We start from the raw sequence: 17,167 nt of genomic DNA on the forward strand, positions 1-17,167 counted from the left end.
TAGGTAAGACTGACTTTTTCCCTTCTCGCTCCTGATTGAGCTTTCAAATCCATTTCTATTTCTGACCCAAACAGACTGGTCAATGTCCTGCTGCTGAGTTAATTGTCTTGCTTGTTGGAGTTCCTGCTGTTCATCATCTCCTGATCCCTTCTGACAAACTTCTGCCCAAATTCAAAGACTGGCTGCTATTTGTTCTCCTCCTGAGAGTGTTGGCTCTTACTCCCTACCTTCTTTGAACCAACAAAGATAGGATTTGTTTTTGTTGACTTATTTTGGGCTCTCTTGATCAGAGGCTGTGGGTCTCTGGGGCTGTGCACTTGGCTGGCCTTTGCCTGGATCTCTTCTCTATGAGACACTGCCTTGTTGATTAGCTCAGAGAGAACAGGCCTGCTTTTTCCATCTTGCTGGATATATTCCCATCTCTCTTTTCTGTGTTCCTACTGTACTTTCAGTCCTTTCATTCTCTGATATGAAAGTGATTTCACTTCAGTTCTGCTGCTTTATGAATCCAGTTTGAAGTAGCCTTAGATGATTTCCAATAGTATCTTAATTACTTGTTTATACTTTGCTGCTTGCTCTGTGACAGGCATGTGGACTGAGAGCAATTCTTTTGCCTCAGTTTTGATTAAAGTTCCTCTCCATAAAATAGTCGATTATTTTCTGAAAGTTTCTCATTTATCTCCTACCATCTGTTCCACCATCAAGAAGGGAGAAGTTGTGGAAAAGGACAGATGACATTGGGATTGCTGTTGGGACTGCTGCTCCAGTGGTCATTGCCCAGGTGCCTGGGCAGCACTGAAGCAGCATTTAGGCATGGTAAGGTAACATGGTACCGGTTCTGGTTTGCTTTCAACAGTGAGGCTACAAAGTGCAGCAGTTCATGAACTGCTTCACAAGCAGCCTGGCCATCTGGGAGCTGTGGGAGGTAGCCACCTTGCAGCCTTCATGTTAGTTGGTGCTGCTTGTGGGCCAGAACTGTAAGAACAGAGGAAATCGAATTTTTCTCAGCCTTTCTTTTCCATGGATCTCCCAAATGCTGGGTGAGTGTGTCCCTGTTAAGAGAATACAGTCCCAGACATAAGGACAACTGGGTTCTCTTCCTGATTTTCTTACAGCCTGTGGAGTCTTTGTGCCTCAGTTTCCCTAGTAGAACATGTAGCTAACAGTAGTGTCAATTTATTTTCCTGTTTTAAAGTGTACTTCCCCTGACTTCATCTCCAGGCACAGTATTGCAGCAGTATAGTTGTAACATGAGAAATAACTAACAAGCCTAAATAGAAGTGAAGGAAGTCTGGCCTGGCCCACAGCCATACAAATGCCATCAGTTTCTTTTCAAACAAAGCGCAGTTCAGTCAGGTGGTGTTTACTTAAAAAGCCTCATTTTCCCCAGTGCATCTGAAGGCAGTTTCTTGAGGGCAGAAGATGCGTGTTTGCAGAGAAGTACATGTTCCCCAAACAGACTGCTGCACTGTAGAGGACACTGCCTAGGCTATTTCTGGAAATGACCATCTTCCTCAAAAGGGTAATGTTATGTGTGGGAAGAAGCATGGTATAGGGCAAGGGCCTGGCATGCTGGGCCCTTGGATCATTTCCTGAGTCTGCTGCCGAAAGGCTGCACGATCTGGGCACGTCAGATGACCTACATGGGTCCTACCATCTGCACATTATATGGTTCCCACCATCTGTACGTTGGGGTAATGCACACACTTTTCTAATCCTGTTTTCTGGAAGCAGTATAGATGTTTTGGAGCTTGTAACTGTTTGAAAGAAGATGAGAATTAAGCTCCTAAGTTTTCTAGGTAGATTTGAAAACTGCCTCCTGTGTCTTTATTCTTTTTCTGTGAACCACTGCAATGCAGGTACCAGGAACTGGGATACTGGTTCTGATGTGGCCTTGGAAGGGACAAGTCGTGAGGTAGTGAGACTCACATATCCTGCTGGAAGTCAGCAGGACAGGAACCACATAAAGAAGTATTTGTATTTTTCTGTTCTCATTCCTTGTCATGCTCTTCCTTGTTCATGGGAGAGCTTGGAAGTGCCATGGTGACATTTTTCTTCAGCAGGAGATGAAATACACAATTTTCTCAATGTAGTTAAAAAAAAAAAAAAAAGCTATAATCTGTTTACAAGAAGCTCAAACTCCCTTGCACCATGGATCACAGACAGAAATTTTGCCTTGGTAAAGGCAAAAATATTATTTTTCCTGATGTGAGAATCTACCTGAATTGTCCAAGTTCCAAACTGTTACAGAAGATACTGTCTGCTGCATGTCTAAGGGGAATGGAATAGGGTTTCTCTGCTGAAATGGCTAAGGTACTTCACCAAGTGAGCTTACATCAGCCTTTGTCTCTGATCTGTGTGTACCAGCCCCTTTTGACGTGGTTAGCTGTGGGCTGGGAAGAGAAGGAAGTGGTTTCTGTAGGACTTTTGCTCACTTGTGGCAGAAGTTAGAAAGCAGACAAATGGAACAATGAATACCACTTTAGAGAACTTGCTTCACTCTTGGCTGCTGTGTAGAAGCTGTTAGCTGCCCGGTGTCCAGTCAGCAAGCTCCTTTCAGGGCCAGCTTGTTATGGGAGAACCCAAACTGTCTATTCCTCACACTGATCATTTCCAAGATAGGAGCCTGAGATCTGGACTGTGGAAGTGCTGGTGGTGCACAGCCAGAGGGGGCACCAGCAGGACTTGTGTTTAGAACATGTAAAGTGGCCCAGAAAACCAGGTCCTTGGGGGTCTTCACCATAGTGCTCAGAGGTACATGAAGATGCAATTCTGATTTCTCTGTTTCTTCCAGTTTGGAAAGTGAGGATGCATGACAATAAATGTGCTTTTGAACTGCCCAGCCACTGCTCTCAGTGAGCCTGTCGAAAAGCTGTAAGGAAAGCACCAGTTCTGTATTCAGAGCAGGGCTTGGCTTGAGGCCACACGTTGAACAATGAAGAGAAAACAAAATATTGAATAGCTGCTTGTTCAGCAAACCCAGTTCCTCTTGGCCGTGCAGGGCCCTGCATGAGGACAGTTTTCTCCTAGCATTTGGGGCTAGGATGAGCATGTAGGGTCTCAGGTGGTGCAGCAAAAAGCCCACACCAGCACACTTGCTCCCAGCCTGCACAGTGGGGAGGGAAGCCAGCTGGGGACTTCTTTACTGGCCCCAGACTGCAGCACTGAATGCAGACAACATTCCTGCTGTTACATATCCTGGCTTGGAAAACCTTTCCCTGCAGAGTGCCACCTTGTGCTGCTTATTAGGATGTTAGTCTGATTTGGGGGAGCTCAGCTCTGGAACTGGGATAAACTCTCACTCAGCAAGGAGGAGCTGTCTTCCTACTCTTTTCTCCCATGTGCTGAAAAAGCAGAACATGCACCAACAGAACAATGTTGCTTCCCCAGCTGAGGGTTATGTCTGATATGTCTGCTGGTTAAGTTTTACCAGTAAATAAATGCTGCTTTGTTGTTGGCTCCCAGTTTAGATTGTTTTCTGGCACTTTGTACAGTGGTGGTTGAGCATCAGGTTAGCCTGCTTGGCAGACAGTGGGCAAGACATCAAGGCTGGTTTAGGTTTGGGTTGTTGTTTTTTCTCACTTTCCCACTTACACTTTGCAATGGTTACATGATTTTTTGGGGGTATTTGACCCAAGAGTCAGATGGCACAAGTGTTCATGTTAGCTGTCTCTGGGATGCCTGAGAACAGCTACCTTATCCTGGGGTTCAGGGAACCCAAATTAAGTACCCTGCTCTGCTACAGGTTTCTTGTGTGACCTTGGGAAAATTATTTCTAATTTCTCTGTGTTGGTGGTGTCCCCCTGCATAAAAAGTACTATGGAAGACTTAATTTTGAAATGTTGCAAACAGGAATAATGGTTATGGGGAGCAAGTACCAAATTTAGAGAGGCTGTGTAAATACTGTAGGTGACTTTGAATACATTTACTTCTTTAAGGAAAGTATGCAGTATACTTTTAAAAGTTGTTTCGACTGAGTCTTGCAGGAGACTTTCCCAATACTGTGTAGAAACCCAGGGGTAGGAGACTTTCTACAGTTGTGAACCACATGTAAGAGCTCTCTTCCACTCTTTGAGCTGAAAACAGACCGTGGGGCCATTTCTCCTTTTCCAAAGATGAACAAACATGAACAGATGCCAGTACGGCTGCGTTCCCTTCTCTGTTGGAGACGGAGAATGTGAACTTTGGAAAGAGTCTGGCTTGATCCTGGGAAAACAGCTTTGATCAGAGCCTTAGGAGGAATCTGATACCGTGTCCATCTAAGAGCGACAGAAAAACTAGCCAGAGTTTGGGGCCAGGTTAATCTGGTGCATCTCCATTGACGTCAGTGAGAAGGTGAAACAGTCTGTTCCATCCCCTCACCTCAACTCCTCGTGGAGAAGAATTTACCCTGGATCTCAAGGCCAGACAGTGTAGGGGATCATGAGGTAGTAATGGCTTAAGATAACTTTTGTCTCTGGTATTGCTTGGAAGGAAATGTTTTGTTAGATTTGCTGATATGCAAGGCTGAGGTGATGTTCTTGTTAGACTTGAGGCTGCTACTTGCTAAGGGCATAAGGGTGGCAGCAGAAGGACTCCTTCTCCGGCTGTGCCATCTTCTGTTCAGCTGCATCTTGCTTCTCCTCACTGTAGGAGCTCATGGCAGTGCTGAGTACCATAAGTTGCTATGTTCCCAAGGCTCCCCTGCAGCTCTCTGAGGACCAGACTTCTGGGCCTCCCAGAGGTAAGGTATGCTCACAGCTCACTTAGAAAGAGCCCTTGAGCATCTCTATCTGGGCAGGAAGAGTTAACTCTTGTGCAGCTTTCATTTGTCTTGCCATTGGGATGGAAGCCTCATGTGCTGCTGCTGGTGAAGGTTCTTTGTGGGCTTCCCAGGCTTGCTTCTGCACTGGCTTCATAAGCTACTATGGTGTTGATCCACTTGGAGCCCTGGCAAAACACTGGGGGTCTTCAGCCACTAAGTTCTGTTTTGTGGACATAGATGGATTTAAAATGTAAAAAAGCTGTTGATCACCCTTCTTTTCTATTATTTTATTTTGTCATTTTTGAGGAAGAACTTGCATAAAAGAGAGCAGTAATGTAGTGCACTGGTTTCAGAAGGGTTGGTTATTCTTGGCTTGGGGAACAGAAGACATTTCCTGCAGGGGAATTTAGTGGCCCAGTGAATGGGTGTCAGCAGAGCCAGAAGGTGGGAAGGGTCTGTGAGATGAAGAAGAATGAGCTTGTATGTCATGTGATGATGCATAAGCAGGAAAAGTAGCTGAAACCTGAGAGAAGTAAGACAGAAAGGCAGCTGCCTGGTCTGCAGATGAATGTTCTTGTTTTGCTAAACATAATGCAGGTAACTGTACCCTAATTTTCACAAATATCCCACAAATGGTGGGATATTTATTTCATTATTAAACTCTTGATAAATCTGAGTGGGGTGAGTGAATTTGGAGGAGAAGCCCTGGATCTGTGTAGGCATTAAGGATGTACTGGAAGAGGGCCCTTAGTTATGGCCAGCAGCACCTCCTGAAACAACAGTCTATCTGTTGTGGTGCAGACGGAGCTCTTGGAGTCCTGGACTCCTCTGGAGCCAGGAGCTGATGCCAAATACAGGCAGGAAGATTATCAGGTTCAAGAGAGATGACAGGATCATTGGGTCTAAATGCCATCTGTGTATTACGTAGGACAGGCTCTCGAGGGCTATGGTTTCCTCAATAGAAAATAGTTACCTCACTGAGAACCCAAACCAAAATGCAGATGTTCTGCAAATGCATGTATTGGCCCATTTATCAATAAAAAAAGGTCAGCTGTGTTTAATGTCATATGGCAGCTTTGATTTTAATTACAGTAAAAACCCCAATGACAAATGAATTCAGTGCTTTTGAGAGCTTGTTTCCTTTCTGCAGTTAGTTATGTTGCCTTACCTGTGCCTGGTCTAAGTTTGTCTGCCTCTGCCCTGGTAGAAGAGATTTTATTTAAATAAAGAAAATGGCGTAAAGTCCCAAATTAATTAAAGTTTTTCATTTACTGGGGGACTTCAGTGTAGCTTAATGTTTCAGCAACATCTTGTTACTGTGTTGGATAGCAGGGTTGCAGGCAGTATCACTGTAACCAGCACAAAAAGGTTGTTGCATTTGACCTTAAATTAGAATGACTGACAATTTCTGTTCCCCTCTTTCTTCCTATTTTGGATGCAGTTTCAGGTATTTGGGGTAAATTGGGATAACTTGAGTTTGTCCTCTTTCAACTTTTTGTCACTTAAAATCTTGACAGGGACTGCTCTGCTATTTTTGTTGTTGTTTGCTTGGCTCCTTTATCTTAAGCTTCTGAAACTCATTCTTGATCTTTTTCCAAGCTGTTTTCAAAATGCAGTGAGCAGGGTCCTCCTCCTTAATAACATTTCTTCAGTTTTTAGGAGTAGTTATCAGTTTGGGTGTTTTAAATTGACTGTTAAAGAACCAGCTATAGAAACCTGACTCTTAAATGAGGACCCTGCAGACGGCTAGTGTTTGAGCTACTTTTAAATTACAGCTGACATTTTGAGCAGTGCCAGTACATGTGCTTGGTCTTTTGTTTTCCCCTCTGAATGTGTTCATACCCGCCTGGCTCTGGTTTCAGCTTTGCAGGTTCTGCTTGCCCTGCCCACCTGACAGCAGGGATGTGAATTCCCCTTGTTGGTGGTCCATGCTCAGCAGCAGTGTCCTTGTTTCAGTGGGTGACAGAGGCTGTGGCTGTCAGCAGCAGCACAGCGGTGTCACTCTGAGTACACTGGTTACTTGCTGTTGTACAAGCAGAGTGTTCCCCAAGTTTTGGCAATAGTTTTCGGCTGTGATGTTCATGCTGTACCCATCAAAAAGCCGGTGATGGTGCACAAGGATGAGGCCTTGATTTCAGTCTGCTGATAGTCTCTGAGTTCTCAGTGGATGATAAGACCAGCTCACTTAAAGAGATCCAGTTACATTTGTTTCTGTACTTCTTTTTCTAGTTGTATCAGTAGAGGTTCCTCCAATTTTTCCACTTCACTGACAGCACTTCCTTGTTTGACTCCAAATAAATCTTAGTAACACTTGCAGCCCAAAGATGAGGGGTAAAAACTAGTCTTTAGATTAGGAGCTATAGAAAATGAAATTAATCATAAATAGAAGAGAGAGGTTTTTTTTTTTCCTTTATGTATTGTCCAAGCAAAAGGAAACTGTTGCAGAAAATATGAGTTAATGAATGGTGATAGTGGGGAGCAGTGCTGGACTTTTTTCCTAAATTTGGGTGAAATAAAAAATTAAAACTTTTCCAAATGGTCCCCAATGAGACTAAGCAAAACATAGGCAGGTAAGAGAAGAAGCCTCCCTGTAGGATTCATTAAATGCTGCTGAGATTCTTTTGTTTACATTCAGCTTCAGTGGGAAGGTGTTGGGGGGGTTGCTTTTTTTTCCCTGCCACAGACATGGTTAAAAGTCACAGCGAATATTTCCTGACTTGGTGAAAAGCCTGTGACCTCTCTCAGTTGTCTTGTTCATCAGAAGGCAGATAGGTAATAAAGAGTCTCCTGTGAGAGAGGAATAAGGAGAACCTGCTGTTTTAATTTTGTTCACAGCAGTGGGCCAAACTTTGTTCTCTCAGTTCTGGCCTTGGTAATTGGCTCGATATAATATAGGAATTCAAGCCATTGCATATCTTTGGCCTTATAACTGCTAATGTCGTAGCCAAGAAGAGTGCACAGTCTCCTGCAAGACCATACAGTAAAAAAGAACAATAAGCATGTTTCAAACTACATATGTGCAGTGGTTCTAATGGGTCTCAGCTCAGTCCTGATGAGTTCATTTGGGTTCAAGTTGCCTGGACAAACGGATTTTGCTGGTTTAGACTTGGGAGTGTGAGGGGAGGCATGTGGGTTTGTGAGGTTTTCTGGACTAAATATTATGTTGACATTTCTGATTCCTGGGAACCAGGGTGAAGGCATCCACTTCTTTTGGGAGGGAATTGAGGAGTCTTCTCAACATGAGGTGTTTGACTATAGCGTGCCTTGCCTTTAGGGTATCCCATAATGAGCAGGGTAGATTGCACAGGTATATGGTAACATTCTGTTTTTCCTCTGCTCTCAGCCATGGTCAGCTAAGACTCATTTACCTTGTTTTTTGCAGACATCCACAGTTTATTCATCATTTTCAATGAGGTTCTAACACCTGTTAGGTGCTCCTCCTTCCTTTTTTTGGAGAAGCATTTAATTATGACAGGGTTTCCCTTGGAGCACATCCTCCATTCAGTTCTCTAATTGTAGAATTCTCTGTGGGATTCTCCAGATGGGGGATAGAGGATAATCTTCTCAGAGCTCCGGAAGAAATGTGATGCCAAATTAGAGAAAATAGATCCTTTTTATTAAGCTCTTGGGTTCTTTTTACTCTTATTTTAAGGTGACCTTCTGTTAAAGAGAAATGTTGGACAAATGGCTATCCTTTTAAATAATCCTCAACAACCTTACCTGGGTTAGATAGAAATCCTGAATGGATTTAAACTTTTTTAGCCACTTATTCTATGATCACAGAGGCAAGGAGAATGAGCTTGCCTGTTTCCCCTTTGTTTCTAGTTGGTTTCATTTTCAAGCTGCAAAGCTCTAAATTAAGGAATGCTGGCAGTGTGCTTGATGTGGTGGGCAGGTATAAAGACAAAGCTCCCTCCTTTGTCAAGTGTCACAGTGTCACTTTATGGGTCACTTCACTGCATGCTGGTGTTGTGGCAGTGCTGTTCCCATCCCCAGGGGGTTTCCAGGCATCCTAAATGTGCAACACAGTGTCAATGTCTGCAAACACGGCAGTACTGGCCATCCTATTTTGTGCCCAGATGCTGGCCATGTCTGCTGCTGCTAAATTGGCTAAATCTGGCATGTGATGGCTGAAGGGCTCCAGAGACTGTCCCCACAGAGCCAGGTCTGCTGGAAGGAAGGTTCTCCTGTCTTTGATGCACAAATTAGTGCTCCATGAGCTCCTGTGTTAGCAGATGATACTGATATTTTTATAGGGTGAATGAAGAAACTAAAGTGCACAGGAACAACTTCAGTCCTGTACTAGGTTGGTGGCAGTACCAGAAGTCTGGAGGTGGCAGACTCTGATCCCTTGTTCTAATCATTGCTCTCTTTGGGATTTTGTCTGCATTTAAGTCTCTAGAGAATATTTCCTTTAGCAATAAGGGTACCAGCTTTTGCACTGGAGGGAAGGAACATCTTGCCAGCAAGGAGAATGAGGTTACAGATTTTAATGTATGTAGTTGGTCGGCTTTGCACTGTGATGTGCCAGTGGGGGGATGTGTACAGCTTGCAGCAGTTGAACTTTAGTGCTCAGAGATCAAAGGTGGCTAATCCAAATTTTTTTTTTTTATCTTCCAGGTCTACGCACAACGAACTAGAAAAGAACCGGTAAGTAGCTAATGAGCTGGATTCTAAAAAATGTAGGCCTAGTGAGTGTAATGTGCTTTGACCTTACCCATGCAGGTGCTGTTTGATCAGCTTAGACAGCTGTGAGTGACCACACTGCATCATAGAGTTTTAAAAGTTGGGGGGAAGACACAAAAAGATCTGAAAAAGCAGCTTTGTTTTTGGTTGGGTTTTTTTTCCCTCTCTCTGAAAAGGCAAGAAGTGACCCAGTTTTGTGACTAATCTGTATGCAGAGTAAATACTGTTCTTCTCCTGACACAGTGAAATCTGATTGGGGCCCTTTCCATACATGAGGTTGCTACGGGATCAGGTTTCTTGGGCGCTGGGTACTATGTGTTACCATGATCTGAAGGGCAGAGCCCTGTGCTCTGCACCCTCTCCCCCCACTCCTGCACTGGGCTGTGATAGTCTCTGTAGCACAGAAGAGAATATCATTGTCCAGAGGCTCGGAGGTCTGGCTACTGTGGCACTCCTGCGGAGACTCTTCTAACCTGCTCTAGGATTGCACCTGTTTATTCTTGAATCTGATGTTTTAGCAAGCCCTGCAGTTTTGTTACTTGGCTGGCTCTGCTATGTGACTCAACCATTTTGTAACAGGAGTTAAAGTAAGACAAATACCATTGAGACAAGGGGAGCTAGTTCACACACAGATCAGATTATCGCCTTCCATTCAGGATGCTATAGTTAAGGTTGTGTCAGGGTTTCCATTATAAACTTATCTTGGCTCTTCTGTGGGATTTTAGGGGGGCTGAGGGTGGGTGTCTGTGCTTTTTGTGGCTGCTGTAACAAAGGCAGTGCTCTGGCCAGCTGCTCCTATGAAGAAACCCCCAGGGTGGGAAGGAAAGCTGAGTCTAAATAGGCTGATTGCCTCTTCTCTCTTAGCCATCATATAACAAGGGATGGGAGGACTGTGAGAATGGCCAAAGACACACAGAGGCTTTGAGCCAAGTGTGTATTTTCATTCAGACAAGATCTTCCCATGTGGCTTCAAGAGAATTGGAGCTGAGTACTTCATGAATTGTGTTGCCCTCAGTTTCCCCCACATCTGCCTCCCCCTAGCAGCAGCAATGCTGGGAAGCAGCTTGGTCTTTGCATGGTGTGGGTGTTTTCTTCCAGCCTGTGCTTCTACCTCATGGTATTTTTGAGTATCTACAGAGTTGCCATGGTCTTGTCTCTCTGAGTTGATGCAGTGAGGGTTTTTATTCGGGTTATATTGCTCCCTGAGCTTCAGCCTCTCCAGTCACAGGCAGAGCTGTGCTGAGGAGTGTTGGCTCCTGGGTTTTCCCATGCTCTCTCCAGTTCTGTTTACCAATGAGGGGAAGAAAATGTAGTCCTTGGGTCTGACCCAGAACTGAAGGTGCTATTTTCTCCATGACAACAGTAAACCGTTACTAATCTTCAATGTGCTTATTTGCATATCTAATTGTTACTGCAAATGCTGCTTGCACTCAGTACAGCTTTAGAGCAGAGCTGTCTCCATCTTTCCCTGTACCAGGCTGGTCCTATCACATTGGCCAAGTTTGCATGAATATGTGATCATCTTCTAGCCTGAAGGCAGGTGGAAAAACTTCAAATTCCGTGTGGGTGATATCTTAGCAGCCAGTGTTGCGTACTTACTGTCCAGCTAAGGACAGCTATGGACTGATGGGGTTGGGATGTGCTGAGTACCAGTTGTCTATGTGAGTTGAGGAAGTTTCTGCCTTGACTCCCTGTCTTTAGCTGAGGACAGTAATATTATCTGAGGTGGGGATACCATAAGGATTGACTATTGACTAGCATGTCAAGAAGTGTTACTCATGACAGGAGTGTTATTGCATGAGCTTCCTCTTATGTCACCTGTTCCTGAATATTGACAAGGTGTTTGATTGCTGCAGAATTTGTCCTTCCATTCTCCGCTGGTATAATATCTCTCTCTTCCTCTCCTTTTGTCTGTTATTCTCCTTAGTCCCCTCCTGCTCCAGGCTGAAGATTCCTAACCATCAGCCTTCTCAGCAAGGTCTTTCCTCCAGGGCTTCCCATTCCGGGGCACTGTATTCCAGGTCTGTCTCAGACATGGTTTTACAAGCCTTTGGTTTTCATCCTTCTGGGAAGGGCACACATATGATCACATTGGTTGTTCTGTACAGGCGAACTCCAATATCTGGGAACTTTGATCAGAAATCTGATGTTCCTGGTTTGGGATCGTCTGTCCCTTGATTAAGATGTTATAGCTTGATCAGCTACCCACATCTGCAAACCCAGCTAGACACTGTGGTGCCTTTGCTGTGTTTGCAGTGTTCATTACCAGTGATTTGGGCAGTGAGTTTCATACTGGAAGCATTTATTTTCAAACTCTACAGCAGTGTTTTCTGAGTGAGGGGGATTGCTTCCTGTGTTCTCCAGCTCCATGTTTTATTTGCTGTGTTGTTAAGTTTGTCAGTGTCTCCAGACTTAACTGTTGCAAATATAAAAGCCCTGATACTAATGGCTTTGTGGCTGACAGGTGCTCATTTCCCCTATTATTTGAGATTATTCCTTCTGAATCTCACTGTTATCTCTATTATTGACACACACTATAATTTTCAAAATTGTCCACTATTAGGTCTCTGACTCTGTTTTTTTCCCTTCTTGTCTGTGAACAGCAGTCTTCTTATGTTCAGTTAAATTTTGGTTTAACCCATTCAACAATTACAGAGGGTTTGTTTCAAGCAGTAGCAAGAGAGTATTAGTAAAACAAAATGCTCTTTTTCTTTTTGAATATGTGATTTAGCTTGGACTAAGTATTGCAAAGCCAATGATGTTTTAATATATACCCCTTTAATGTAGAAAACCCCATAAAAATATATTTTAAAATATTAAAACAATTTTTAAGGTCTACTGCTTGAAAATACTTTGCTCCAGAAACTCCACTGGTTCTGCTAAGGAGCTGTTTGATTTGGTACCAAAAACTAGCTGTAATATTTAAATGACTCCTCTTCTGGCTTTGATTTGGGTTTTTTTTTATTTGAAAAGATTGCAGTGACATTTATATAAGGGACTTCATTTGTTGTAAAAGATTAAAGTTAATTTATACTTATTATCTGTCATTAATCCTCACACTGAAAAATTTTATCTAATGGGTATGTGTTTCAGTTTATCTCTGCTCAGGATGAGTCATAGCTTGCGTTTAAACAAGAAACCAGCATTCTTCTCATCTGCTGCAATACATAACTAAAATTATACTTTTTAGTCCTTTAACACACCTACCAAAAAACCTGATGTGTAAGCAACACTTCACCATTTTCTGAAAGAAAACAAGATAAAGTGTGTGACTGAAAGATGAACTTTGCAAGTGTAATATTTTCTCAGAAAGGACAACAAATTAAATTCAGGCTAAAGGTAAATGTTGTATGTTGTACAGATAGTGGTGTTAGCTGTTGTCTGTGAACATTTTAGACACATGCCAGTGTTAGGAGGATGTGGTCAGTGTGGTATTAAGGGCAGACACACAGCTCTGAGGTGACTTCCTGCTGCTCTGTGAAGTGGCAGTTCTGGTAGACCACCACAGTGGTCTGTCATAAAAGTTATGTTTCCTGACAGAGCAAGAAAGAGTTTTGTAATGCTATTGATCAGATTTAAAAAATAAAAAACAAAGAAAAACACCAGCATTTTTCTGTATATCATACATTGTTCTATTAGGTTTTGATGGTGATTGCTTTGTAATACAGCAGAAGGAAGGAAAACAAAGCTGAGTAATTGGGTGAAGAATGAGTTATGAGAGCATATTTTTCTTACGGTAACAATAATTCAATTCAAACAAAAGATGGATTCAAGGAGGTAAAGAGACCTCAGGATCACTGAAAATAGAATTTTCTGAAGATCTTGCAGAATTTGTAGCTCTGCAAAAATACATCATTTAGAAAGAAAAAGGAAAAAGTCTAAAGGAGACAAACTTCTAAACCAAGTTGCTGAAAGTTTGCTTCGTGTAAAAGCACAGAGTGAAGTGGTGTAACATCCTTTCTCTGTTATCTTTTGAGATGATCGGAAGCAAAGAAGACAAACACATAGCAAGGACCAAGTACTGTGGTTTTTAGCTTGACTCTTACCAGAATCCCCCATCTTCACCCACTCTTTCTTTGACGTGAGAGACTGTTTATTGCAGAGTGGTTCTCCAAGGCGGTTTCTCACCCAGAGCTGACTGTTGTGCTCGGGTGCCTATCTGAGGTAGTGGATAAGATAAAGAAAACACCCTACTGAATGTTGAGGAGAGAACCATGACCTAGGTCAGCTTGCACTGAAACACAGGGGCCTTCTGAGACTCTGCAGCATTTGCACCATTTGGTTCTGTTTCATTAAAACAAGGGCTTTGAGTGTCTCTTAGGAAGAGCATTTAATGTAGGGCTTTGAAACAGTGCAGACAATCTGTCTAGGCTGGGAAAGATAGGGGGAAGGGAAATGAAAGTATGGTGAATCCTTGCTACTCTGAATAGACAAGGATGATTGTGCTTTTGTAGTGCTATATATACTTGCCAAGGCAATCTGATCAGTGTTTGTCTTGAACCAACTAATCAATGTGGTGTTGAGTTCAGTGCTATTTATCAGGAGAGCTGGAACAAGAAACTAATCCAGTAAATTTCATTTGTTCTCTGGAGTGGGCTTTGTTTTCATGCTAACTTCATGTCGCAAACGTTGACAGTACATATTGTTTTCCTCATTAATAAAACTTGGAACCTGTGGTGTTCCTTGCAGCAGTCAGACCGTGTCCAACACAGCTGAGCATGCATCTTTCTTTGACACATCCAAAGGTCAGAGCATGCACTGCTCCTTGTGGGAACTGTAGCTAAACTCTGCTGTCTCCAAGGCCAGTGTGGAACAAGAGCTGGAGGTAGTTAGCTGTCTTCAACTCTGTTGTTTGGATGACAGATGCCTCTGTTTTCAGCTGGGACTAACAATTTTCTACAGAGCTGCAGCATGTTTCTCTGTTCCTGTTCCTGCTTAACCTGGAGATGGTGAAGCTGGTGGTTTTTGGAGTAAGGCTGTCAGAGAGCCTTTCTTTCTGGGTATGTTCAGGCTCAGCCAGTATTACTTAGTGTCAGTCTGCCTTTTGCTATTTCTTTGCATTGCTCTGAGAACTCACCAGTCACTGGTGTAACTGGGGAAGGCTGACCCCCACACTTGCTCATTAAAGTGCCCTGTTGGGCAGAAGCACCATTTTGATTCACTTACAACTGAAAGTCTGCAAAGGCTTGATTTTACAGTGACTGGGTTGTTGAACATTCTGAACTCTGAGTACAGCTGCTGCAAAGGGACAGCTAGTCTCCATGCCAAGATTTGAATGAAACAAAATGATCCACATTTTATTGCAAGTCCTTTAGTACTGCTCATATAGGAATTTCTAGTTTCAATATGATTTATTTTATTATTCAAAGTGATGCAGTGAAGAATGTATGCATTCCTATCTATCATCCTTTCTGCTCCCAGATCTCTGCACCTCCCTTAGGAATCCAATAGCTGTTGAAGAAAGAAGACGAAAAAGAACAATACCGCTATTTTGGATAAACTGTCACAAAGAAAAATGTTTTTGTTTCAACAATGTTGCACAACAAAATCACTGTTATAAGCCATTTTTCAGAAACAGATATTTATCGCAAAGCCCTAGATGTGTTTGGGACACTTTCTGATGTCTTTTTCTCCCGTGTTGTAGCAAGAACTGTCAGCACAATCTGCTTGGCCTTGTCATAATGGTCCGATGTTGAGAATCCTTTCAACGTCCTGCCTCCCAGAAGGGAGACTTGAGAGGAAGCCCCCATCTTCGAAAGAAACATTCTCTGCAGTCAGGTCTCTGCACCAAATGAGAGGTCACCAGTCTGATTTGGAGTGCATATTTGCCAGCTGTGGTTCCTGAATCTCTTCCCAAACTTGCATCCTCAGTTTTCTGCTTGGGTGCATTGCCATGGTTTTCTTTCAGGCTGAACCCTCTCCAGTTCTGTATATTTATGGCTGTCCTCAAAAAATTATAAAGATTGGGCAAATGCCCTCTGTAATCAGTGATCTTGGACCTCTGGCTCCAGGTAGGAAGCAGGAAGTCAGGCATTCAGCTTTCCTATTTCCATTTTCAGTCATGTCATGGCTCTGTACTTACCATCTCTCTCCTAAATGGATCTCTGGAGGCTTTGTAGGCTTGCTTTTTTGTTGTTTTTTTTTTATTCCCAGGGTGCTCTTTGAGGTGCTGAGAGCCAGCAGTCCTGATGCAACAACTTTTCTTGTTCAAGTGACTAAGATTGCTTGTGGGCCTAAAAGCATTGCTAGCTAAAAGCCAGTTGGGAATTCCTGTTGTAGGGAAGACGAGGTAACAGGAATATAATTTTGAGACAGATCACCTGTTAATGACAAATTTCAGGACCTTGTACTCTTGGGACAGAAGTTGGAGTTGTATGTGTTGGTCTACATCTGTTACATGAAATAATTTAGCCTGTGCAGACTTGGAATAACCAAAGGAAGTGGGATAGGAAATGAAGGAAACATGCTCTTGTTCTCTTTCCTGTATGTGACCCATTTTTACCAAAGTATGACAGCTTTGATAACCTCTAACCTTATATTCCAAGGCAAGATGGGAAGAGTGAGATGGTCTCAGGTGTCTTCTGGTGTTACCTCTGCCAGGTGAGAAGCAGGAACATGGATACAGCTGGTGCCTGGATGAAGAAAAGGAGCAGGGACAAGTTTGCATTGACCCTGTCCTTTGCTCCATTGATCCACATCTCTGGCCAGCTGCTTGCCTTTTCTCTCCTTCACACAAGTTTCCCCTGTTCCACCTTCCTTCAAAGTTTCATGCTCACTCCTTGTGTCCCTCTCAGTGTCCTTGTGTCCCTCTCAGTGTCCTTGTGTCCCTTCAGTGTTGGCCAGGGCCAGGAGGTGCTGCATGACACCTTCACCCATAAGGAAAGAGAAGAGGGACACAAAGTGGAGGCACATTTGCTGCTTTGGGAGGCAGCAGTGTGGTCTAATTTCTAGTTTTGGCTTCTGTGATGGTAAATTCAAGTGTGTGACAGGTGTTCACAACCTTGTCTGGAAAAGTAGAGAAGGGCTTCATCTTGCAATTGCTGTGGTTCTTGCCTGGCTGCAAGTGGTGCTGGTCACCCTGAGTAGTTTGCATAACTGTGGGCAAACAGACCTCACAGGTTTCCTCCTGAACAGTGCATGAGAAAACCATGAAACAATTAAGCAATAATAGGCAATGTGCAATCAAGGGTCAGGAATTCTCCTCACATTGAAACAAATGGATAACATGGACAGGGCTACATCAGGGCCATGGCAGAACATAGCAGTAGATGGTTGTCATCTACCAGTGTTCCTTCTGTCCTTGGGAGATTGAATTTGTGTGAAAATAGAGATCATCTCTACCTAGTGCTCTTTGTGGTTGTTCCTTACTGTGCCTATGCAAGATTGAAGTATCCTGTTTTTCAGAGGTGAAAGAGACTTGAGCCTGTTAGATGTAGGTTGAATCTCAGATAAAGATTTTGGATTTGTCTGAGTCTGGAGGAATGCAGAGGGATCCCTGCATGAGTCAGGTTTTCAGCCCAGTATTCCATTAAGGAAGCCTAGGGGCTGTCCTTTGAAGCTGTACTTTATGGGTACACTGCTGCCTGAGCATCACTTCCCATTAGCTGTGTAATAAGATTTTCTGTCCCTCTTGCCTGTTAATTATTTACCTTTGAGAGTACATTCATAAAGCAACATGACTTATTTAGGGAAAAATGAAAAGCTTTTGCAAAGCTTGAATGCTTTTTCTCTTTTTTT

At 43.2% G+C, this 17,167-nt stretch overlaps 1 protein-coding gene across 2 annotated transcripts in view; it reads left to right on the forward strand.

Moving 5' to 3' along the window:
* Positions 1-17,167, forward strand: part of MXI1 (MAX interactor 1, dimerization protein) — a 56,534-nt gene that overhangs the window by 17,697 nt on the left and 21,670 nt on the right. For both annotated transcript variants that reach the window (XM_015633043.2, XM_015633044.3), the window contains exon 3: positions 9,365-9,394. In XM_015633043.2, the coding sequence (XP_015488529.1) occupies positions 9,365-9,394 (30 nt within the window). The remainder of the gene's footprint in view (positions 1-9,364; positions 9,395-17,167) is intronic.

The sequence above is a fragment of the Parus major genome, chromosome 6 (genome assembly GCF_001522545.3).
Source record: "Parus major isolate Abel chromosome 6, Parus_major1.1, whole genome shotgun sequence".
Classification (NCBI taxonomy): Eukaryota; Metazoa; Chordata; class Aves; order Passeriformes; family Paridae; genus Parus; species Parus major.